Below are 25,689 nucleotides of genomic sequence, written 5' to 3'. Positions count from 1 at the left end.
TAGTCAGAAAAAAAGACAACACCATGAGGATGTGTGTAGATTACCGGAAAATCAACCGTATCACACACAAGGATGCGTACCCCTTACCAAGGATAGAGGAGTCATTGGCTGCTTTAAGATCTGCTAACTTCTTCTCTACCTTGGATCTCACTAGCGGGTACTGGCAGGTTCCTGTAGCAGAGGCGGACCGGGAGAAGACCGCATTCACCACCCCGATGGGACTTAGCGAGTTCACCTGCATGCCGTTCGGACTCTGCAACGCACCAGGAACCTTCCAACGACTAATGGAGTGTTGTCTGGGCCACAGAAACTTCGAGACGGTCCTGTTGTACCTGGACGATGTCATCGTATATTCCAAGACGTATGAGGACCACCTGAAACACCTGGCGGAAGTGTTCGAAGCTCTGGCGAGTTACGGCCTAAAGGTGAAACCCTCCAAGTGTCACCTCCTGAAGCCAAAGGTGCAGTACCTGGGACACGTGGTGAGCGCTGACGGAGTGGCTCCCGACCCTGATAAGATCACCGCAATTAAGGAATGGCCAAGCCCCTCCAGCGTAAAAGAAGTGCGGCAGTTCCTCGGGTTGGTAGGCTACTACCGAAGGTTTATTCCCGGTTTCACCAAAAAGGCAGCACCTATGCAGGACCTCCTGATAGGCCAGTCCCGGAAGGCCAAGAACCAGAAGCCGCCCTTCAAATGGGAGGAGCTGGAAGAAAAGTCCTTCCGCCAGCTGAAGATGGCCCTCACGGGGGACGAAATCCTGGCGTACCCGGATTATAGCCAGCCCTTTATCCTCTACACCGACGCCAGTAACATCGGGCTAGGAGCCGTACTGTCCCAGATCCAGCAGGGGAAGGAACGAGTAATCGCCTACGCCAGCCGAAAGCTGCGACCCACCGAAAGGAATCCCGAGAATTACAGCTCATTTAAGCTAGAGTTCCTGGCCGTAGTATGGGCAGTCACCGAGCGCTTTAAGCATTACCTCGCTTCTTCCCTGTTCACCGTGTACACGGATAACAACCCGTTGACACACCTGGACACGGCAAGACTCGGTGCCCTGGAGCAGAGGTGGATGGCCCGTCTGTCCAACTACGAGTTCACAATCAAATATCGGGCCGGACGCTCCAATACCAACGCGGACGCCCTGTCCAGGATGCCCAACCTGCCGGACGAAGGAGAAGATCCGGAGGGACTGGAAGAAGTTGAACTCCCTGCGTTCCACCGTCATGGGACTATCCAGTACTCCCACCGGGTAAGGAGTAAGCAGGCTGCTACGTTGAACCCCTTACCTCACTACAACTGGGCGGAAACGCAAGACAGCGACCCTGCCGTCCGACTGGTGAAGGAGATGCTGACTCGCCCGGAGGCTTGCCTTGAACCAGACGCTCCGGAGGAAGCCAAACAACTATGGGCGGAGAGGAGTCGACTGTTCCTTTACAAGGGGAAGTTGTGCCGCAGAATGGTTAACTCCCGGACGCATGAACTACTCTGGCAAGTAGTGGTGCCACGAAGAGACGCAGCCATGGTGATGGAGGCATACCACGACGGAGCTGGACACTTCGGGTGGAAGAAGCTGGAGTTCCTGCTGCGCGAGCGATTCCACTGGGTAGGCATGAGGGGAACCATTGAGAAGTGGTGCAGAGACTGTGGCCCGTGCAACCTAAGAAGGAAGGATCGTGCCAGCCAGAAGACTCCCCTGCAGTCCATCGTCACCCGGCAGCCGTTGGAACTGGTAGCCTTGGATCATGTAAAACTGACCCCAAGCAGAAGTGGCTACGTCTACGCACTAACCATCGTGGATCACTACTCCCGGTTCTTGGTTGTCGTCCCCGTCAAGGACTTAACAGCTCGAACAGCAGCGAGAGCCTTCCAGCAGCATTTCTGCCGTCCACACGGGTACCCGGACCAAGTGTTGACAGACCAGGGACCTGCCTTTGAAGCGGAGGTCTTCCAAGAATTCTGCACTCTGTATGGCTGCCGGAAGATAAGGACGACACCCTATCATCCGCAAACTAATGGACTTTGTGAGAAAATGAACCAGGTGGTAATGGATCTTCTGAAAACGTTGCCACTGGAAGAACGCAGTCTGTGGCCTGAGAAGCTGCCCGATCTGGTGGACCTATACAACCACATCCCGGTAGGTTCCACCAACTGTACCCCGGCTTACCTAATGAGGGCAAGACCTGGTAAGTTACCTGTTGACCTGGAAATGGGAGTCCTGACACCCGAGGACACTTCACCAGAAGCAGACTGGGACACAGAGAGGCAGCAGCAGTACCGGAGAGTACAGGAGAGCGTGGAGCGAAGTCTCTGTCAGGCTAGGGAAAGACAAGAGAAAACTTACAACCAGTATGCTCCCGCTGTTCCCCTGGTACCCGGAGAGCAGGTCTTGAAGAGGAAGAGACGGCTCCACAAGTTGGACGACCAGTGGGAGAAGGACCCGTACACCGTACTGCCCTCAAGCCACGAGAACCCGAAGGTTTGTACCATCAGTAAAGACGGAGGGGAAACTACAGCCATTGTATCCCGGGACCACCTGAAGAAGTGTCCCGAACAACTGAGGAACCCTGAAGAGGAACAAGAAGACCATCGACCCGTAGAGGAAAGGGAAGATATGGTTAGTACTGTGCTCGGGGACTTCCCTCGGTCTTGGACTCAAGTCAATGGTGCAGTTGTGGTACCCGTACTCACCTTCCTCCAACCAGCATCCCAAGCACCTACGGAGCAACAGGTAGAGCTGGAAGAGCAGCCGGTCCAGGAGGCAGAAGACTCCACACAAGCAGAACAGGAGGATCAACCCTCTGCTTATAGTGAGCCTGCCGTACCCCTAGTGAGACAAAGAGCCGGTAGACAGCTGCCCAGTTTACCCTTGACAGCTCCTACACCCTGTAGTTCAGGGCCAGACAGTCGGCTCCGTAGGTCCACTAGGGCCACTAGGGGCCAGTTACCCGCACGCTGGAGGATTTGAAGTGTATAAATTGTTTTATTTATGTTTATCTGTGTATTGTTGCTTGTGTATAATTTTGTGTTTCCAGTTATTTTTAGGAATCCTTGGTGGATTTACCGGGAATCCTTGTACATAGTTGGAGCGTAACCCAGGATGGACTAGAGACTGTTAAGGACTCGGGGTAGGACAGACCCCTACCTGGTTACGTCTCCCTGTTTTGGTGAAATGGACACCTTGCTTTCTTCAAAGACTGCACCCGGTTACGGACATGCCGTGACCACCTTTATGTGTTTCTTATTGTATTGTTATTGTTATATCTTGTTATGTTTTTCTAAAATATGTTTAGTCCCGGAGTACTAAATTTCACTAGGGGGGAATGTGACACCCCAGGGGTCTGGTTGCCACAGTGATAGAGATATTATGTCTGAGAGCAGGTGGGAGGTCCTTTGGTCAGGGATCCTGTGCAGGCCACACCTCCTGCCCAGTCTTGGGAGGGGAAGAACTTCCCCTATATAAACCCGGGGCTGAAGCAGGGTTAGTAGTCAAGGAGAGTAGAGACAAGAAGCAGCATAGGAAGAAACAGCAGAAGCTCAGTGGGAGCAATACTACTACGAGTCAGGGGCTGGCAGCTGCAGAGCTCGCCCTGACTGAGAAGATTTCTTACCGGACCCGGAGTCCGAGGCTGTGGGGACTAATTCCTACCCAGCAGCAGAATCCGTCAGGCAGGGGATTTCAGGTCCTCTGGCCAAGAAGCCCGAAGGCACGGTCACACGCGTGGGACCAGCACCGCCATCGTGGAGCGGAAGCCATTAGAAGGCCCCGAGTCACCGGCCATACGGGTGAGCACCACACGGTACACTCAGGGACGTGGGCTACTTATATCCGCTTCTAGCAAGGTAGCCAGAAGAGTACAGTCAGTTTGGGAGGCCTACAACTCCGCCTGGCCAGGGGAGATCCCATCTGCTCAAGGACTGACCAGGCCCCGTTCGCTAGCAAGTACTCCGGGAGGGTCTATCGTTGTTACCAGTAAAGACCCTGAATTACACCGCACCGTCTCTGAGTGGTTCCTGCTACCCCCATCATCCACGTCGGCTGCCCTGAGGCCATACCCCTCCCGTTGGGGGTTATACCATCCCCGCTGCACCATCCATCCACCGGCCTCAGCGGACTGTCCTGCAGCGGCAGCTCCATAAGCTGCATTCAACGGGTGGCGTAGTCGTACTACATCTACTGCCGTCCAGTTTGACTCCCTGGGCACGGACCGGGTCACCGCCACGAGACTACAACCCTCAAGAGATCCGGCTCCGGGTAAGCTCCCGCGTGCGCAACGCAGCGCGACACAGGCCCAGGGGCGCGTCATATACGCCTGAAAATGATGCACGACTGCACACATTCACTTTGTCGGCACCATTCTAGTCTAAGGCCCCGTCGGCACATAGGCCATAATCCTGTTTTTCTGGGTTTTGGACGCAAGCCCCGATGGTGCCACTGAACGCAGTGTGAAAGCAGCTAACGCAGATGCATTAATACTCTTACTTGCCTACATGTCGGTCTATGATGATCTTGTATATTGCTTGGATATATAGATTTAAAATTACATCCCGTTAAAAAAATCCTGAGGTTTAGGAACATTTCTTTAAGTGGTTTCAGAGCGATGGGGAAATCTTATCCTAGTAAGACTTGGAGCCGGTGTCTCCATATTTGCTGCATCTGCATTAAAGATGCTATAAAGTAATGTGCTGACTAGTTAAGTGCTGAGGGATCACAGCAAAACCTTCCAGGGAAGATAATAGGGAGGATGCTGGATAATGTGTACACTCCAAAATTGCCCTATGTTTACATGCTCTTATTCTGTACATTTGGCTTTTTTTTTTTTTTGTGAAAATATATGAACATATGAAACATCCCAAAATTAATTACCTATAGTATAAATAGCTGAGTTATTACCTAAAGAGAACCATCAGCTCTCCTGACATGTAAGCTTGTATTCTTCATGAAATGGCAATCATCGATGATCTTTTCTCCGATCGCTGCATTGTGCCGTTCCTCTGTTATTCCTCTGGGATATTTATGACTAAGTTATAGTAAGGTGTTATCTGTCGAGAGTCGTGTCCCCATACAGTGCCTAGATGATTGGACAATGTCTGATTGGATAAGGACACGCACAACTAATATCACAGTTTTCAAATTATTTATAGCTTTCTAGGAGGAATAAGAGAAGAACGGCATAATGTGGATATCTAAAGAAAACATGCTCCAGAATGCAAGTATTAAAGAAAATGCACAATTATTTCTCTTATTTCATTCTTCCCTGAGTATTCTGATTTTTTTTTTTTTTCCTTTTTTAAATCTGCCATATGGCTCCAGAGATATGGGGCCTTTTTTATTTAGTGCAGTGGTTTTCCTGCCAAAAGACTCGTTTTTGTTGCAGAAATGTCTTCAGCAAATACTTAATATGTGCACATTCCCTAATGTGTGATGACATTCTTCACGCTACCTTCAGTATAAGGCCACGTTCACATGTTCAGTATTTGGTTAGTATTTTATATCCGTATTTGTAAGCCAAAACCAGGAGTGGGTGATAAATACAGAAGTGTTGACGTGTTTCTATTATACTTTTCCTCTCGTATGGTGGCCCACAGTTTTCACATACCCCCAGACCTGAGAGCAGACAAGGTGGAGACGTTGGTCTGCTCCTATCAGCCAAATGTACTTTTCAGGTTATCCCCCCCAGTACCCTCACTTATCTTCCTTTCTTTTGAGGTCCACACTGTCAGACACTACCGGCCCTTCTCCCTGCAAGTGGCGGTTGTGTATCACCCCCTGGGCCCCTCTCGTCAGTTCCTGGATCACTTTGTCACCTGGCTTCCTTACTTTCTATCCTGTGACATCCCAATCCTCATCATGGGGGACTTCAACATCCCCATCAGTAACCCACTCTCCCCATCTGCCTTTTATCTCCAACCTCCTCCTTCGGCCTTTCACAGCTTACTAACTCTCCTACTCACAAAGATGGAAACACGCTGGACCTGATCTTCTCCCATCTTTGTTCAGTGCATGATTTTACGAACTCCCCTCTACCGCTCTCTGACCACAAGCTTCTGTCATTCTCTGTCAGTAACTGTCGCTCTGCTCAGTACACCCCCACTTACCACACTTCTAGAAATATACATGCCATTAACACCCAGAAACTTATAAAGAAATTGAAGTCATATTGACCATATCAGACAGGAAATTGTCTCCTAATACCATGCACATTCCTCCCTCTCCCATTGCATCTTGCTCACTCTCTGTCTTTAAACCTGTCACGGAAGAAGTAATAATCAGGCTCTTGCATCTTCTCGCTCTACTACCTGCACCAGTGACCCTATTTCCTCACATCTCCTTCAGTACCTTTCCCCGGCTGTCACCACTCATCTAACTAAAATATTTAATCTCTCTCATCCGGTATCTTTCTCATTTAAACACTCTAGAATACATCCATTACTTAAAAAAACATCCCTCGACCAAAGCTATGCTGCTAACTACAGACCTGTGTTTAATCTTCCTTTTATCTCTAAACTCCTGGAACGATTGGTTCACTCCGGTCTAATCCGCTATCTCTCAGATAACTCTCTTCTTGACACTCTACAATCCGGATTCTGCTCTTTTACACTCCACTGAAACTGCCCTCACTAAAGTCTCTAATGGTCACTACTCCTTGCTGATTCTCCTGGATCTGTCTGCAGCATTCGACACTGTGGATCACCAGCTCCTCCTCACGATGTTCCACTCCATCGGGCTCAAGGACACTGTTCTATCCTGCTTCTCCTACCTATCTGACCGTTCCTTCACTGTATCTTTTGCTGGCTCCTCTTCCTCCCCTTTTCCCCTTACTGTCGGGGTTCCTCAAGGATCGGTTCTAGGCCCCCCTCCTCTTCTCCTTATACACCACCCCTATTGGACAATCAATCAGTAGATTTGGTTTTGAGTACCATCTCTATGCTGATGACACCCAATTATACACATTTTCTCCAGACCTCACCCCTGAATTATTACAAAACACCTGTGATTGTCTTTCCGCCATCTCTAACATTATGTCCTCCCTCTATCTGAAACTGATCCCGTCAAAAACTGAACTTCTTGTGTTTCCTCCCTCCACTAACCTACCTATGCCCAATATTGCCATCTCCGTGTGTGGCTCCACCATTACTCCCCAGCAACAAACTCGCTGTCTCGGGGTCATACTTGATTCAGATCTTTCCTTCTCTACCCAGATCCAATCACTCGCCTGCTCATGTCATCTCCACCTCAAAAACATTTCTAGAATTCGACCTCTTCTTAGCTTTGACTCTGCAAAAACTCTTACTGTAGCTCTAATTCATTTTTGTCTGGACTACTGCAACTCTCTACTAATTGGTCTCGCTCTTACTAAACTCTCTCCTCTCCAATCTGTCCTGAATGCGGCAGCCAGTATCATATTCCTTGCCAACCACTACACCAATGCCTCCACCCTGTGCCAGTCGTTGCACTGATTACCAATCTGCTATAAAGTTCAATATAAACTCATCACCCTTACCCACAAAGCGCTCCACGCTTCAGCACCGCCCTATATCTCCTCCTTCGTCTGTCTACCACCGTGTCCTCCATTCTGCTAATGACCTAAGATTAACATCCTCAATAATCCGAACCTCCCACTCCCGTCTCCAAAACTTCTCACATGCTGCGCCAGTTCTTTGGAACTCACTACCCAGGACTCTTCATTTAGTCCCTAGTACCCCCAGTTTTAAGCGTGCCCTAAAAATACATTTCTATAGACTGGCCTATCGTCTCACCACACTTATCTAACTATCCCTTTTTTTTTCCCCCATACAGCACTTCCTTCCAAATCAGGACCCTCGTATCATCTGTTCACACACTCCCATGTACTTAATAGACTTCTGTGTTTGTACTTGTTTACATACTGGTTGGTGACTGGTTCATTTAGCATTATGTGATTACCCTATTTATTACATTGATGCTTGACCGTACAGCACAAGCAATTGTTACCATCCACCTTTCGTGTCTCCCCCATTTCCTCATAGATTGTAAGCTTGCGAGAGGGCCCTCTCTCCTCCTGGTATCTGTTGATTTGTGATTATTGTTACTCTGTAATGTCTTTTATTGTCTGTACAAGTCCCCTCTAAAATGTAAAGTGCTGCAAATATGTTGGCGCTATAGAAATAAAAAATTATTATTATTGCTACTATATGTGACCATAGCTAATGGACGTCACATTACAGATTCATAATAGGACCGTGTCTACACTGCCATCATGATTTTCATTTTTACCGGAGCCATGGCTGACTCATTTTCCAGCAGATTGTGATGAATCCTGTTGACTTGTCGTTGGTCCATCAGGTTTCCATTATTTTTGCGGGGTAGAGTACTATATCGTGCTGTGCTATTCTGTCTGCCGGAGAGCTTCTTTTTCCCAAATCATTAAATATTGTAGTGGAGAAATTATGGCTGGCTTATTCTTTGTATTATCTGATATTGTGCCCACAAAGTGGCACATAGAGAGGGGTAACTGGAGCCTCCCAATTGTTCAGTGTTTATTAAAGGTCACATTTCAGAAGATTATTCATTACTGGAAGTCCTCCCATTGACATCTGGTCTTGTGGAGAGAATTACATGGGGATCTGTGACTAATAAACCTCACCGAAAGTGTAACAAAAGATGATTTCCACAGTTTCACTTCCATTCTGCAGCCCTGGAAAATGACCAGACTAATGCTCCCAGTTTTCCCAGGTTCTTGTACAGTTTAGTTAACAGAGTTTTTTTTAAGCTATTTTTTGTTTTGAACCATATTTTCTAAAGTAAACCATTTGGAAAGAAAAAATAAGGCGTAAGTGCGGAAAGGCAAGATGGTGGGGCAGGAAAGGTTTAAATTGGCCATGTGTTACTTTGGATTGGCTACAGTAAAGCTCGTTACCCACATTTATTTAAGTCTGTTATATATCAAGGTGGCCCGACTGTTCCCTGATATGGGATAAAAAGATTGGACATGTTGGATTTCAACATACCCAGTCCTTTAGTCCTAATAGAAATAAGCCACTGCTAGAGGTTTCTGGCAGCAGCTTTTCCCCTCTTTCCATTGAAATAAGCCCGCACAATCAGCTGGGTATGCACGTGTATGGTGAAGTCAAGAGGAGTAGCTGTCATCCAATCGCCATTCAACCATCACAGTTTCATTACCGGCGCAAAAAGAGGCCTGGCTTATGGATATTTGCATAAAACTACGTCTGTGCAGTTTTGGAATGACAGATGGGCAGAAATGATCTTGTTCACATTCCATTAAATCAATTTGAATTTATACAAACTTTGAGCACATTCAGAGCTTTTCTAGCTCCCTGTTCCTTCCTTTGTATTAGGTCTGCCTTGATCTTGAGATCGGTGGGGTCCAGACCGCCAGTTTTTCCCCAACTTTTGTAATATATATCTGAAGCTTCAGACCAATGCCTGAGATATGGCGAACAGGGGTGTAATTAACAATAGGGTCTACGGTGGCCCAAAAAGTTCCTTTTAGCCCATATGAGAACATCAATACTATTAAAGAACCTAAGGATAGTTGGAGAATTTTGCATTGGGCCTACCAGTTTCAAGTTACGCCACCGTCTGGAGATTACAAACAATGTAAATGGAGTTGCTAGTTCCATCTTCAGTATGCATTTATAGTCAGTTCTCCCATCATTTTCCAAATTGTATCATTCTGTCTTACAATTATGCAGCCGACTAGGTTTGGGCTTTGTGTTTCTAGTGCGTGGCATAAAAAAAAAAAACAGTTTTTGCAATTTAATCTGAGTGCATGTGCAGCTTTGTATGATCATCTTGGCTTAGAGTAATACTGTAAATAAGTCACCATTTATAGGTAATATAGCGCTATATTGTAATACGTTATCAGCAGCATTCAGGCACCTTCAATTTTTAATCTGCGGAACCATGTCTGTGTGTGTTTCTTTCCACCGCATTTATATACTGCTGCTAGACTGATTTTACAGTATGACCGGAGACAATATAATCGCTGTGTACATTAAATTGGAAGAAATCCAACTTTGTGTCATTAGGACAGTTGAGTGTTTGTCTCTGTTCCACCCCCGGCCGAGCGCGTCAACCAACCGAGAGGTCACTGACTACAGCAGTGGTCTTGGCTCTATTCAGGCGGAAAAAAACTAAGCAGTTGTCTGTCCTCATATCTGGTGAAGCTAAACTAATATCTATTTCAAAACTTGTCAAAATGAAATCTTATTTTCTATTTTAGATATGTAAGACAAAAAATATAGTATTATGTAAACTATTACAAATTGTGCCCTAACACATTTGCTCTGCAGAGTTCACTGTTGTAGTCAATTTATTTAAAGAGGACTTGTCGTTTGTCATAAATATGTACTTTTTTTTTTTAACCTGGCGTAAATGCTGCTGTTCTTCAGACTCTGGTGCTGTTTTTCGTTTGTTCCTGCGCCTCTCCTTTCATGAGATATGGCCTCCTTTTCCCTGTATGTAAATCTAGTCTTTTTAGTGAAGTGGGTTTGGTTCTTAACTTGTCTCTGTGGGAGTGTTGTTGAGGACCACACCCAGTTTGTCAAAGTGACTAGATTTATACACTAGATAGAGGGTGCTGTATCTCCATGGCATACAAAAGATGAACTACTCTAGATTCATGAGAACATTGGTTAAAAAAAACCAAACTTTTGTTTTGTTTTTTATATGTTTTTGGCCCTTTTAAATTTTACGCAGTTCGGTGGGGGTCTGAGTCCCGAGACCCCCACTGATGTGGAGCCTGTGCCTGAATGTACATACACCGCATAATACATCCATACTCCGCTCTGTATGAGCTCTCAGGCAGGAGTTATGCCTTCCTGTCTACTGAGCTGCGCACTTCTAAGGCCATGTTCACATGTCCAATGGTCATCCTCTAGAAGGATCCAGCAGCAATCCGTTGGCAAAAATGTTGTGCAGACACAACTTTTTTTGTCCATTTTTAAAAAAACTGATTTCAGCTGGATCTTTTTTTTTTTTTTTTTTTTTTTTTTACATTTAAGTCTATGGAAAACGGATCTGTTGTTCTCCCATTTTAAACAGATCAGAGATCTTTTGAGCAATTGGTGGGGGTCTGAAAACCCCGACACCCACCAATCTTCTTAGCATTAAAGGGGCCATGCAAAACGTGTAAAAAAAAATATATATATATATATGCATAAGTTTTCTTTTTAAGTAGATGTTAACGTACCTTTGCTGGACATTTCCAGGATCGATGATCACTTATTCAGTATTGGCCACTTATGCATTAGTTCAAATAAGTTTTATAATTTAGGTTTTTCTTCATAATAATTGTTTCTTCGCTTTTGTCTTCTAGGTCTTTTTCTTATACTTGGCCTTATCTTATACCCTGCTGGATGGGGATCTCAGAAAGTGATCGATTACTGTGGACATTATGCCTCTGCATACAAACTTGGGGAGTGTTCCTTGGGGTGGGCTTTCTACACGGCCATCGGAGGCACAGTCCTTACCTTTATTTGCGCAGTCTTCTCAGCACAGGCCGAAATTGCCACCTCTAGTGACAAAGTTCAGGAAGAAATAGAAGAGGGGAAGAACCTCATATGTTTGCTTTAATGAGCAGAGACTTAATGGCCATCAAACACTTTACAGACTTCATAAAGGGATCATGTTTACACGGCCTCCTTTTTGCATGATTGGACGATACCCATTCGCGTATTATCATGCTCCAGCATCTTCCTCTTTTTCCATCCTGTGGACGACCAGGGTCCTAAATCCGGAGACCGGAGATGTGATTGTAGTGCTCAGCACGTGGAAATGAAGTGCAAAAATTTGTGTATATTGCAAATGTTCTGATCCTTCAGTTTTCTGAAAGTCACTTTAAAACTGTATCTTCTCTTTTTACATATTAGAAAGCTAACCGTGTATTATTTTATTTTTTTGAACATAGTAGGATTTTTTTTTTCTAATTTCCAGTTTTTATAATTTGAAGCCACTGCTTGTTGAATTGTGTGTGCCACTAATCTTGGTGATTGTAAACTGGAACGTTGTTCTTTTCTCGTGTGGTTCTTATGTGGTGCAAACGAATGTTTAGATACATATAGGATTAATATTTTTAGGTATGGAAAGAACCACTGCGTTAATAATACTTTAATTACAGCCGTTTCAAAATGACTTTTAAAGGGGTCTTGGGGTAATGACCACATCTTAAGGATATTATCCTTTGCTGCAATATCCTCTAGACCCAGCAGATTAGTCATTGTGGAGGCTGAGCCACTTCAGTCTTTATTACTAAATCATTTGGTGCATTTTAAGCTATTGTTAGAACCTCAACTGGTCTTAGGCTGAATTTTCTGTTCCTCTAGGTTGTCCTGGCCTTGATCTTTACAGCATGCCCTTGTTATTAAGTTATTAGGCCCTGTTTTAATCTACGTTCAAAGCCTCCATTGCAGTCTCCATAATTTTAACTGCAAAATGCCATTAGAATACGGTGGACTTGGCTAGAATGCAGACAGACGCCAATAAATATCAATCGGGTCAGCTCGGTCACAGTGCCTTGGCCATAGCCTTAATGATTTAGCCATAATGAGCTGCAGAGACCTCACACAGGTTCTGGTCTCTAGCTTCGGGCATAAATAAAATCTTTTAGACTCGAATGAATGTACTAATATTATATATGTGCACATCTTAAGCTATGAAAGCAGCACAGTGTTAACCCCATGCCAACAGCAAGGGATGGATTCCCAGCTATGATTGTTTATAGTTATGTGGTTCATTCGCTGGGGGTCCTAAAAGCACACTTCATATGTCAATTGTGTTAGCAGGGACCAAATATGTGGTGCTTTATATCTCCTATAACTTCCCGCAATTTATACCAGATTTTGTGGATTTATTATGAGTGGATTCCCTCCTTTAATATAAGTTTGGTGACTATAAGAACTCAGGTTGTGGTGCCAGGCTTAGTATATCGGAGCTGTAAACCACTGCACAGTGGGATTTATTTTTTTGGCATGAACGTTCACTACATACATGCAAAAGAATCTGGTAATGTGAACAGTTTTCCAGTATTTAGGGCAGTGATTTCCATCCATTTAAGCAGGACTGAGCCCTCACACAATTTCCCATCAAGTAACCTAGACTATCTTGCCCATGTCAAATTTCATTTCATTGCATGTGGACAGCAATCTTTTCGTACTCCCTCCTACACAGGTGTCACCGTAAAGCTCATGATATACACAAAAGTATTGGATCCTTCAACATTAGACCTGCAGGAGCTTTAATGACCTCCCATAATAAATTCATAGACATTAATATGAAGTTTCCTTAACAGTTCCAACTTTTCTCGGAAGACTTCAACGAGACTTTGGAGGAGTCTGTGGGAATGTTTTCCCATTCATCCAGAAGAGCATTTGTGAGGTTTGACACTGATGTTGGACAAGAGGACCGAGTTCACAATCTCCATTATGGTTCATCCCAGAGGTGTTGGATGGGGATGAGGTCCGGGCTCTGTATGGTTCTTCCACACTGAGCTCCCACAACCATGTCTGTATGGACCTTGCTTTGTGCACTGGTTACAGTCATGATGAACAGAAAGGGGTCTTCCCCAAACTGTTCCCACAAAGTTGGAAGCTTCTATTGTCCACAGTGTCTTATTTGCCGAAACATTAAGATTTCCCTTCATTGGAACCACCAACGTTGACCTGGTAGGTATCAGACGTGACGTTGCCGACGTCACTTACCTCTATGCAGATGCAAACCTTGTTATAGGTTTTATCTACTCTCTGGGGGGGGGGGGAAGAAAAGTTAACGACAAATCTAATAATAAAATCCTTCCTATACAAACTAACCTGTCCATTACAGGGAAAGGAAAATTATGGGTTACGAAACTTACATTCTAATCTGTTATGTGCCAAATCTAGTAAATGTTTTGTGACCTTAAATTATCATATGATTTAGTATTGCTAAAGACCAAAGCACAACTGAGACTTAATGTACATGTCTACATCCCACGATGGAGCCTGCCACCATTATTTTCTGCCCCATTCATACAAATTCTGAGAGATACAAGCTCTGGTATATGGCGGTGCCATGGCACAGCCCAATACAGTTGTAATATGGCAATGTATGTGTGTTTATGGGGTCCATTTATGTCATGTTTCTAGAGCTCCTCTATTCCTCTTCCTTTACCTCAAATGTGTCTTCATTGCGTCATAAAACACGACCATTGATGATATATCGTCTTGTAAGACGTCTCCAGATCAAACTAATCCCCCATGAATTAGAGTATGGTGCCATGAAACAGAACGAAGCCGGGTCCTTACATTGTAGAACTGTTTATCAGGATGTCTGTGGTCTGGTGAATCTGTGTACACAAGCCATGTATCGTCTCGTGCCAGAAGATTTCTTGCTCTAACTAATCTGTAGCATATTTTAAAAGGAAAAAAAAAACAAAACTAAAAGGTTTAGGTCTGTGTGAGAATGTGCAATACTATATGAAGTGGTCGGCTTCAGTGTTCACCTGTGGCCTAGACACAGTAGAGGCCTCCATGTTTACTGTGAGGTAATGGTAATGCCTGACTTATACTATATTGTTATGAAGCGGGTGCGGCCCACTCCTGTGCCACCTCTACTGCGCCTCTGCCACAGGTTCTCTAACATTCTTAAAGGGATTCTCCATGAGTAAAATAGAATATATCACTATAGAATTAAAATGGCCTCTGTCTTGTTACTGATAGAAACCTGTCCTACAATGTTAGTAGGGCCGGTGCCAATGAGCACATACCGGAAGAGATGAGCCACATAAAGTACCGTCATCTCCAGGTTACAGCAGCAGAGCCTCCCCTGCACATGCTCAGTCTCCTGTCCTAATCACATTGTAGGATTTGGTCAGTGCGTAGGCCCACTTTTTTCACAAGCGGGCAGGTAGTCGCTACCTACCAGCCTGTTGTGCCCCGCACCATTCCTCGCTGGCACAGAGCAATCATAGACCGCTCCTGCCGGGGATTCAGCTGCCTCTGCTGACGTCATGTTGATAGAGCGGCGGCTTCTTTTCCACCTTGCTATGTCGACGCGGTGTGACTTCCGATGTGAAGCATATTGACAGCCGGCTCCCCTAATTAAGTAGTGGGAATCCGGCTGTTAATTAGTGATGTCAGACGTCCCGCCCTGTCAAAAGAGCGGAGCGGAAAAGAAGCCGCAGCTATGTCGACATATACATCAGCAGAGGTAGCTGAATTGCCAGCAGGAGCGGCCTGTGACCGCACTGTGCCGGGGAAGAACGGCGCCGGCCACAACAAGCAGGTAGGTAGCAACTACCTGCCTATTACTACGTGTGCACATTCCTTGTTTTTCACAAAGTCCTGGATAACCCCTTTAATGTACAATAGTAATTAGCTCCATTTTTCTTCTTTCTTTCTCTTTCCTTCTTTCTCTCCTTTCTCTTCTTCGTGCCTTTCTCTTTCCTACTCATTCTTTCCTTCTTTTGTCTTTCTTTCCTAGAGAACCCATTTAAGAAGCTCAATACAAACTTCATTTTTTTTTTTTTTACATAACCTGTAACATTTTATTACATGCCACAACCAAAATGTTATGCTTTTGATACTGTGAGTTTGGGGTCCTTGGAAATAAGCAAAATGAGACTCTTACAATAGAAAATAATAAAAAGATGTCAAATAAAATCAGTGTTGATCGCATTTGTATGCGTTGTGCTCTGTTTATTTTATCAGTTTTTAGATAAGATACTGTGAAAGTGTGCCTATATTTTAAATAACTCTTGGTGGAGCGTTAATGTGTTTTCAATAGACATTGGAAAGTCTGCAGTCAGATGAGCCTCACCGAAAAAAAAAAATGGGACACATCTGCTTGTATATATTTTGTTGGGGAGAGTTGGGAGCCCCTCACACAAACACATTAGATGGTGGGTCTGTCTTACCAAAAATTGGAAGGCTCAATGGACTATAGTCTGGTCTTAAGTTACAAATTAATCAATGTGACTGCAGACTTGTGAATTCTCACATCGCGGGCACCGCACACTGTAAGGATTCTCGGTGTGGGGAGCAGGCATTCATGTGACTGCAAGTATGTGATTTCCATACTCCCAGCTACATTCCGACTACTGACTGTTTCCAGCCTTGCTCAATTCACTTGCATTGAGTGAGACTGTGCCCGTCTAGTTGGAATGTGACCAGGAGTATACATACTTGCAGTCACATGACCGCCCTCTCCTGGCACCAGAGAATCCTCGCAGTGTACAGTGTGTGGGATGTGAGGATTCACAAGTCTGCAGTCACATAGAAAGACTGCTGACTTGTAGTTTTAGACTGGACAGCCATTCTCAAGCTAAACTTAAAAGTGTGTGGTGCACTACTGGTCTATGAACCTGGAATATCTGGCATATATGTGGAAGTGCTCATATATTGTACTGGGCAAATAGTTAAATGAACATATTTTTAGTAGTGATATGGAGAGATCCTGCAGCCCAAACTGTATTGAACAGCATAGTGATGTATACTTTTCAATACAACTGAATAACGGGAAAACAATGTAAATTCTGGAAAAGGTTTATCTTTGTAATGGCAGTCTATGGCAGACACATTCAGCTATATGGACATACATTGGGCTGGGCCATTTCAAACTAATGTAAACCTTGAATGTGGTGGGTTGTCTAATTCCAATTTATTTTTAATTTAACTTTATTAATTATACATTATATAATAATAAATGTTACATGTGTCAAATGTCACAATCCTAAAAATCTGACTTCCTACAGTCTCCAATCCCGATAATCACATTCACTTTAATGTAGAAGGAAAAACAAACTTTTCCCCTAATGTTCTGTGAGTTTGTGGTTAACCAGTCCGCCTCAAATTCCTTCCCCAGCCTCTCACCGCTGTGTCCAGCTGTGGCTTTAAACTGAGAAATTTATTTTACAGCTCGAGCATTGAGAATGGAAAGTGTGATGATTTCTTTCATAGACGAGGAGATGTTCTGCTAGAAACGTACCTGGACCATGCGCCTAAATGTCTGATAGGTGTCGTCTGCATTTCATTTTATGACAAATATTTGATTCTAGAAGTAGATAATATAAATGTAAGTGCGGAGCTCCTCATCGCTCAAGTCCAGTTTTCATAGAATTGAAGAGTAACCGGATAGTTTCCCTTTGGGGTAAAGGTCTGTGAGAAGTGCCTGTCATCCATATACAATGTGGCAGTGATTTATAACAGACTGTGATCCTACTGCTGCAGATATTAATACTTTCCTCCAGTTTTCCAAGTGGTAAAGTAGAAAAATATAAATCTTGGATTTCTGTTTCCTGTGGGGCTCCGGTGCCTCGTAGTAGTGGAGGTCTTTGTGCATCTCATTGATGGTGGTGGGACAAGAATAGTGCAGCTGGGAAATGGGCTGTAAAGAAAGTTCCCGGCTGGAATGTGGAAATTGGGAGGTCAAATGTATCTGTTTAATCCTCCAGGAAACTAATCAATGTGCCATGTTACAGCATTTGTCATGTTGTTCATACATGCAATAGGAACAGTGGGGCCTGTCAGATAGTTAATGTGATATGTGGTTTACTAGAAATCCATATCATGTCACATGGCTCGGTGGTTAAGATGTTATGTCTGCTGCATTATTATCGGCACAGCTGATGCAAATAGCAAATGACACTGGATTGCAGCAACATTGAGTGGATGTCTCATGTGCAAAAGTGGTGTCACTTGTCAAGTCCATACAGCCTTTGACCTGACAAGCCAAGACCTTATGCATATGTATTTAGGCATCCCCCTCTGGATTCATTTGGCTACTGGATTTCCCCTTTTATAAGGATAATACACTTACAGATAGTCTTACAGATAGCAGTGCAGGCAAGTGAGCAGATCTCCAACACTTCCTAATAAATATTAGTCAAATCTGTGCAATCACCTCTTCTGCCACATATTAAAACTTCTATATTGTTTTATGTATACAGTAGAGACCAAAAGTTTTGCATTTTTTTTAAAGTGTGATTACTTCTGATTATTGTGATGCCATTTTCCTGGTGATTTTAGTAAATCGGAAGCTAATGGTTGTCAGCTATAAGGACGAAAATTGTGTTTGGCATTATTTTATCCCTTTATGTGTTAGTTTTCAACATTTGCTGGGCCAAGTGTTTTGCATATTTTGTCATGGGTAGTCGAATTTTGCCTAAAAAATTTTTTGTTTCAATGTGTGTGTTTTTAGGTTAAACATGGCAAAGACAAAGCCAAATTTATCACCAGATGTCAGGAAGCTTATTATTCTGAGAGTGAAGTCAGACAAAAGCCAAAAAGGGGTAGCTATGTGACGCGCCCCTGGGCCTGCTGTATCGCGCAGCGTCTCGCGCACGGGGGCTTACCCGGAACCGGATCAGATGAGGGTTGTAGTCTCCGAGTGGCGGGGACCCGGTCCGTGCCCAGGGAGTCAAACTCAGTGTGTGGCAGTCTTGATAGATGTTATTTGAGTGTCGACTACGCCACCCATTGATTTGCAGCTATGGAGCTGCCGCTGCAGGGCAGACCGCTGAGGCCGGTGTAGAATTGTGCAGCGTGATAGTATAACCCCCAACGGGAGGGGTATGGCCTCAGGGCAGCCGACGTGGAAGATGGGGGTAACAGGAACCACTCAGAGACGGTGCGGTGTAATTCAGGGTCTTTACTGGTAACAACGATAGACCCTCCCGGAGTACTTGCTAGCGAACGGGGCCTGGTCAGTCCTTGAGCAGATGGGATCTCCCCTGGCCAGGCGGAGTTGTAGGCCTCCCAAACTGACTGTACTCTTCTGGCTACCTTGCTAGAAGCGGATATAAGTAGCCCACGTCCCTGAGTGTACCGTGTGGTGCTCACCCGTATGGCCGGTGACTCGGGGCCTTCTTTTGGCTTCCGCTCCACGATGGCGGTGCTGGTCCCACACGTGTGACCGTGCCTTCGGGTTTCTGGGCCTGAGGACCTGAAATCCCCTGCCGGTCGGCTTCTGCTGCTGGGTAAGAGTTAGTCCCCACAGCCTCGGACGCCGGGTCCGGTAAGAAAGCTTCTCAGTCAGGGTGAGCTCTGCAGCTGCCAGCCCCTGACTCGTAGTAGTATTGCTCCCACTGAGCTCCAGCTGTTTCTTCCTATGACTGTTTCTTGTCTCTACTCTCCTAGACTCCTAACCCTGCTTCAGCCCCGGGTTTATATAGGGGAAGTTCTTCCCCTCCCAAGACTGGGCAGGAGGTGTGGCATGCACAGGATCCCTGACCAAAGGACCTCCCACCTGCTCTCAGACGTAATATCTCTATCACTGTGGCAACCAGACCCCTGGGGTGTCACATTCCCCCCTAGTGAAATTTAGTACTCCGGGACTAAACATATTTTTAGAAAAACATAACAAGGTATAACAATACAATAAGAAAAACACATAAGATGGTTACGGCGTGTCCGCAACCGGGTGCAGTCTTTGAAGAAAAGCAAGGTGTCCATTTCACCAAAACAGGGAGACGTAACCAGGTAGGGGTTTGTCCTACCCCGAGTCCTTAACAGTCTTTAGTCCGTCCTGGGTTACGCTCCAACTATGTACAAGGATTCCCGGTAAATCCGCCAAGGACTCCTACAAATAACTAGAAACACAAAATTATACACAAGCAACAATACACAGGTAAACATAAATAAAACAATTTATACACTTCAAATCCTCCACCGTGCGGGTAACTGGCCTCTAGTGGCCCTAGTGGACCTACGGAGCTGACTGCCTAGCCCTGAACTACAGGGTGTAGGAGCTGTCAAGGGTAAACTGGGCAGCTGTCTACCGGCTCTTTGGCTCACTAGGGATATGGCAGGCTCACTGCAAGCAGAGGGTTGATCCTCCTGGTCTGCGGGTGTGGGGTCTTCTGCATCCTGGACCGGCTGTTCTTCCAGCTCTACCTGTTGCTCCGTAGGTGCTTAGGATGCTGGTTGGAGGAAGGTGAGTACGGGTACCACAACTGCACCATTGACTTGAGTCCAAGACCGAGGGAAGTCCCCGAGCACAGTACTAACCATATCTTCCCTTTCCTCTACGGGTCGATGGTCTTCTTGTTCCTCTTCAGGGTTCCTCAGTTGTTCGGGACACTTATTCAGGTGGTCCCGGGATACAATAGCTGTGGTTTCCCCTCCGTCTTTACTGATGGTACAAACCTTCGGGTTCTCGTGGCTTGAGGGCAGTACGGTGTACGGGTCCTTTTCCCACTGGTCGTCCAACTTGTGGAGCTGTCTCTTCCTCTTCAAGACCTGCTCTCCGGGTACCAGGGGAACAGCGGGAGCATACTGGTTGTAAGTTTTCTCTTGTCTTTCCCTAGCCTGACAGAGACTTCGCTCCACGCTCTCCTGTACTCTCCGGTACTGCTGCTGCCTCTCTGTGTCCCAGTCTGTTTCTGGTGAAGTGTCCTCGGGTGTCAGGACTCCCATTTCCAGGTCAACAGGTAACTTACCAGGTCTTGCCCTCATTAGGTAAGCCGGGGTACAGTTGGTGGAACCTACCGGGATGTGGTTGTATAGGTCCACCAGATCGGGCAGCTTCTCAGGCCACAGACTGCGTTCTTCCAGGGGCAACGTTTTTAAAAGATCCATTACCACCTGGTTCATTTTCTCACAAAGTCCATTAGTTTGCGGATGGTAGGGTGTCGTCCTTATCTTCCGGCAGCCATACAGATTGCAGAATTCCTGGAAGACCTCCGCTTCAAAGGCAGGTCCCTGGTCCGTCAGCACTTGGTCCGGGTACCCGTGTGGACGGCAAAAGTGCTGCTGGAAGGCTCTAGCTGCTGTTTGAGCCGTTAAGTCCTTGACGGGGACGACAACCAAGAACCGGGAGTAATGATCCACGATGGTTAACGCGTAGACGTAGCCACTTCTGCTTGGGGTCAGTTTTACATGATCCAAGGCTACCAGTTCCAACGGTTGCCGGGTGACGATGGACTGCAGGGGAGTCTTCTGGCTGGCACGGTCCTTCCTTCTCAGGTTGCACGGGCCACAGTCTCTGCACCACTTCTCAATGGTTCCCCTCATGCCTACCCAGTGGAATCGCTCGCGCAGCAGGAACTCCAGCTTCTTCCACCCGAAGTGTCCAGCTCCGTCGTGGTATGCCTCCATCACCATGGCTGCGTCTCTTCGTGGCACCACTACTTGCCAGAGTAGTTCATGCGTCCGGGAGTTAACCATTCTGCGGCACAACTTCCCCTTGTAAAGGAACAGTCGACTCTTCTCTGCCCATAGTTGTTTGGCTTCCTCCGGAGCGTCTGGTTCAAGGCAAGCCTACGGGCGAGTCAGCATCTCCTTCACCAGTCGGACGGCAGGGTCGCTGTCTTGCGTTTCCGCCCAGTTGTAGTGAGGTAAGGGGTTCAACGTAGCAGCCTGCTTACTCCTTACCCGGTGGGAATACTGGATAGTCCCATGACGGTGGAACGCAGGGAGTTCAACTTCTTCCAGTCCCTCCGGATCTTCTCCTTCGTCCGGCAGGTTGGGCATCCTGGACAGGGCATCCGCGTTGGTATTGGAGCGTCCGGCCCGGTATTTGATTGTGAACTCGTAGTTGGACAGACGGGCCATCCACCTCTGCTCCAGGGCACCGAGTCTTGCCGTGTCCAGGTGTGTCAACGGGTTGTTATCCGTGTACACGGTGAACCGGGAAGAAGCGAGGTAATGCTTAAAGCGCTCGGTGACTGCCCATACTACGGCCAGGAACTCTAGCTTAAATGAGCTGTAATTCTCGGGGTTCCTTTCGGTGGGTCGCAGTTTTCGGCTGGCGTAGGCGATTACTCGTTCCTTCCCCTGCTGGATCTGGAACAGTACGGCTCCTAGCCCGATGTTACTGGCGTCGGTGTAGAGGATAAAGGGCTGGCTATAATCCGGGTACGCCAGGATTTCGTCCCCCGTGAGGGCCATCTTCAGCTGGCAGAAGGACTCTTCTTCCAGCTCCTCCCATTTGAAGGGCGGCTTCTGGTTCTTGGCCTTCCGGGACTGGCCTATCAGGAGGTCCTGCATAGGTGCTGCCTTTTTGGTGAAACCGGGAATAAACCTTCGGTAGTAGCCTACCAACCCGAGGAGCTGCCGCACTTCTTTTACGCTGGAGGGGCTTGGCCATTCCTTAATTGCGGTGATCTTATCAGGGTCGGGAGCCACTCCGTCAGCGCTCACCACGTGTCCCAGGTACTGCACCTTTGGTTTCAGGAGGTGACACTTGGAGGGTTTCACCTTTAGGCCGTAACTCGCCAGAGCTTCGAACACTTCCGCCAGGTGTTTCAGGTGGTCCTCATACGTCTTGGAATATACGATGACATCGTCCAGGTACAACAGGACCGTCTCGAAGTTTCTGTGGCCCAGACAACACTCCATTAGTCGTTGGAAGGTTCCTGGTGCGTTGCAGAGTCCGAACGGCATGCAGGTGAACTCGCTAAGTCCCATCGGGGTGGTGAATGCGGTCTTCTCCCGGTCCGCCTCTGCTACAGGAACCTGCCAGTACCCGCTAGTGAGATCCAAGGTAGAGAAGAAGTTAGCAGATCTTAAAGCAGCCAATGACTCCTCTATCCTTGGTAAGGGGTACGCATCCTTGTGTGTGATACGGTTGATTTTCCGGTAATCTACACACATCCTCATGGTGTTGTCTTTTTTTCTGACTAAGACTAGTGGAGCTGCCCAGGGGCTACAGCTATCCCTGATCACCCCAGCCTCCTTCATGTCTCTAAGCATCCCCTTGGCGTGTTGGTAGTGGGCAGGGAGTACAGGTCGATACCTCTCTTTTATAGGAAGATGGTCTCCCGTGGGGATGTGGTGTTCTACCCCCTTGACTCGCCCGAAGTCTAACGGGTGTTTACTGAACACTCTCTCGTACTCCTGAACCACCCGATAGACTCCTTGTTTCTGGTGTGAGGGAGTGGAGTCAGTACCCAGATGTAGTTGCTGACACCAGTCCTCCATTGTTTTCTTAGAGCCGTTACCTTCCTCCGGGTGAGATGGAGGCAAGGGTTCCACAGATTGTATAGCATTTTGGTTAATGGTATATAATTTGGCTAGCGTGGCATACCGGGGCAGGTACACTTCCCTCTTCCCGATATTGATTATGCGAACGGGCACCCTCCCATGGCGTACATTAACCACCCCCCGTGCTGTCAAGATGGTGGGCCTACTGTCTGAGTAAACTGGTTCTACCATTGCCTGGTAATCTCTACCTCTCAGACCAATAGCTGCCCGGCACCAAATCATCATTTCACTTTTTGGGGGCATGGCAATAGGGAAAGGGTCACACATTCTCACGCTACCAATCTCACCGCCGGAGAGTTCCACCTGTTGCCGTCGCATCAGTGCCCGGATCTCTTTTTGGAGCACTCGCTGCTCGCCGGAGCTGGCGTTCTTGGCAACCTGCTGTAAAAGGAAAATCACCTCTGCAAGACAATTTTCAATTACATTAGTTCCTAGAGTTATTTTTGGGTGACTCTCATGTTTGTCAATATCTACAATGATCAGTCCCTGTGCTGCCAGTTCGATTCTACCGATTTTGATGGTCACCTCTTTAAATCCGATCTGTGGCACGGGCTGGCCATTGCTGGCGATGATACTCAAGTCGTCGTCAGGGTAGCGGGTAATATCCGAGTCATTCCAGTACTGCTTAAAGAGTACGTACGGGATGGTGGTGACCTGTGACCCGGTGTCCAGTAGGGCACTCATGGGAATGCCATCCAGTACCACAGGCAAGACTGGACGTCCTCCCACATATCTGTCGCGCCAGTTCGATGGGCCTGGTGATCTTTTTCCTGGGGGTTGGCCCTCTACCCCAGGTTGTGCCCGTTTAAAGAACAGTACCTTGCCATATGTCCGGGTTGATTGCAGCGGCGGCAGATGGGTCGTCCGTCCTCGCTGTATCGGTCACTGGGTCTTCCTCTGGCCGGTGGGGTCCTCCTTGGTCGACGCCACGGGATGTCCTCCGGTCCGGATGCCAGCTGGATCTTCCCTGGGGTGGAAACCTGTAAAGACTGCACAGTTCGGGTTAGCGCAGCAACGCTCTTAGCTAGCTCTTGGACCTGATGGTGTAGGTCTGGAGCCGGGTCATTGTCCAAAGCCTGCGCATCAGCTCCCACAGGCCCTGCCGACAAGGGCGCCGCCTCCTGGTGGTAAGTAATAGCTGGGCGCCTGTGGGTCATAACGCCACCCGGTGCCGGTTCTCGGAGCACCCGGATGGCTCTGTCCTTGAACTGTGCAAAGCCCAGATGGGGATCCTGTAAGACCATCGCCCGCAACTGGGTTCGGTGGGCATTACAATACAGTCCCTCTATAAATTGTTCAGTCAACAGCCTGTCCTCGTTTCCCACTCCATCAGGGTCGGTCTGCTTAATGGCCCTCAGGGCCTCTTGTAGGTTTAGTGCATAGTCCCTTATACTCTCATGCGCTCGCTGCTTGCACCCGTAGAATCTAAGCTTAATCTCGGCTGAGGTGCGGGTATCAAAGGTATCCTTCAGCCGGGTTAGTATCCCTGCGACAGTCTTCCTCCCAGGTGGCCAGGATTTTACTTCCCTTTTAGCTGCCCCGGTTAGTTGGGCCACCAGGATGCTCACTTTTTGCTCTTCTGTGAGGGGGTACACCTGGAAGAGGCTATCCAGCTTTTCTCTAAAGTCATGCAGGGTATGTGACTCCCCTGAGTACTGGGGTAGCCAAGCTGCTCCCGGGATATAGGGCATGGTGAAGGGCATAACTGCAGCAGCGGTGGCGCTGGCGGGGGTTGAGGCAGTGAAGCTCTCCTCCGTATCCGACATCTTCCTCCCCCCTAGTGGACCGTGGCCTACCTTGCGATGATCCTGTTCCGTAGGCCGCGGCTCCGCAGTAGATCGTCAGGGTTGAGGACCTTCCGTCGCGCTCCGGTGACGTCGGCGTCTGCTGGGCTCCTTCCAGGACCTTACGCAACGTCCGGACGTGAGGCGTGGCTTCAGTTCTCGCGCGCTTTCGAAGTCCACGCCCCTCTTCTTCCCGCGCGGCGTCCTCAAGATGGCGTCCAATGGCGGGAAAACTCCACGGATGGCGGGAAGAAGGCCGAAGATGGCGCCGGATGGCGGGAAAACTTCGCGGATGGCGGGAAGAAGGCAGAAGATGGCGCCGGATGGCGGGAAACCTCACCACTGGTAAGTTTGAACAGTCTTTGCTTTTCAGGCACGCAGTACCCGGTGGTTGCGGGCACGAAATCCTGCCTGGTCAGTCCTTGAGCAGATGGGATCTCCCCTGGCCAGGCGGAGTTGTAGGCCTCCCAAACTGACTGTACTCTTCTGGCTACCTTGCTAGAAGCGGATATAAGTAGCCCACGTCCCTGAGTGTACCGTGTGGTGCTCACCCGTATGGCCGGTGACTCGGGGCCTTCTTTTGGCTTCCGCTCCACGATGGCGGTGCTGGTCCCACACGTGTGACCGTGCCTTCGGGTTTCTGGGCCTGAGGACCTGAAATCCCCTGCCGGTCGGCTTCTGCTGCTGGGTAAGAGTTAGTCCCCACAGCCTCGGACGCCGGGTCCGGTAAGAAAGCTTCTCAGTCAGGGCGAGCTCTGCAGCTGCCAGCCCCTGACTCGTAGTAGTATAGCTCCCACTGAGCTCCAGCTGTTTCTTCCTATGACTGTTTCTTGTCTCTACTCTCCTAGACTCCTAACCCTGCTTCAGCCCCGGGTTTATATAGGGGAAGTTCTTCCCCTCCCAAGACTGGGCAGGAGGTGTGGCATGCACAGGATCCCTGACCAAAGG

The 25,689-nt window shown here is 47.4% G+C and overlaps 1 protein-coding gene across 2 annotated transcripts in view; it reads left to right on the top strand.

Moving 5' to 3' along the window:
• LHFPL2 (LHFPL tetraspan subfamily member 2) overlaps positions 1-15,637 on the top strand; it is a 142,997-nt gene extending 127,360 nt beyond the window's left edge. For both annotated transcript variants that reach the window (XM_073680175.1, XM_073680174.1), the window contains one exon: positions 11,320-15,637. In XM_073680175.1, coding sequence (XP_073536276.1) covers positions 11,320-11,576 — 257 coding nt within the window. In that variant the 3' untranslated portion in view covers positions 11,577-15,637. The remainder of the gene's footprint in view (positions 1-11,319) is intronic.
• Positions 15,638-25,689: the final 10,052 nt, after the last annotated feature.

The sequence above is a fragment of the Phyllobates terribilis genome, unplaced genomic scaffold (assembly GCF_046119375.1).
Source record: "Phyllobates terribilis strain yellow unplaced genomic scaffold, ASM4611937v1 Scaffold_1__5_contigs__length_1240528914, whole genome shotgun sequence".
NCBI lineage: Eukaryota > Metazoa > Chordata > Amphibia > Anura > Dendrobatidae > Phyllobates > Phyllobates terribilis.
The sequence above is the reverse complement of the archived record's forward strand: the minus strand, read 5'-3'. Positions and strand labels throughout refer to the sequence as shown.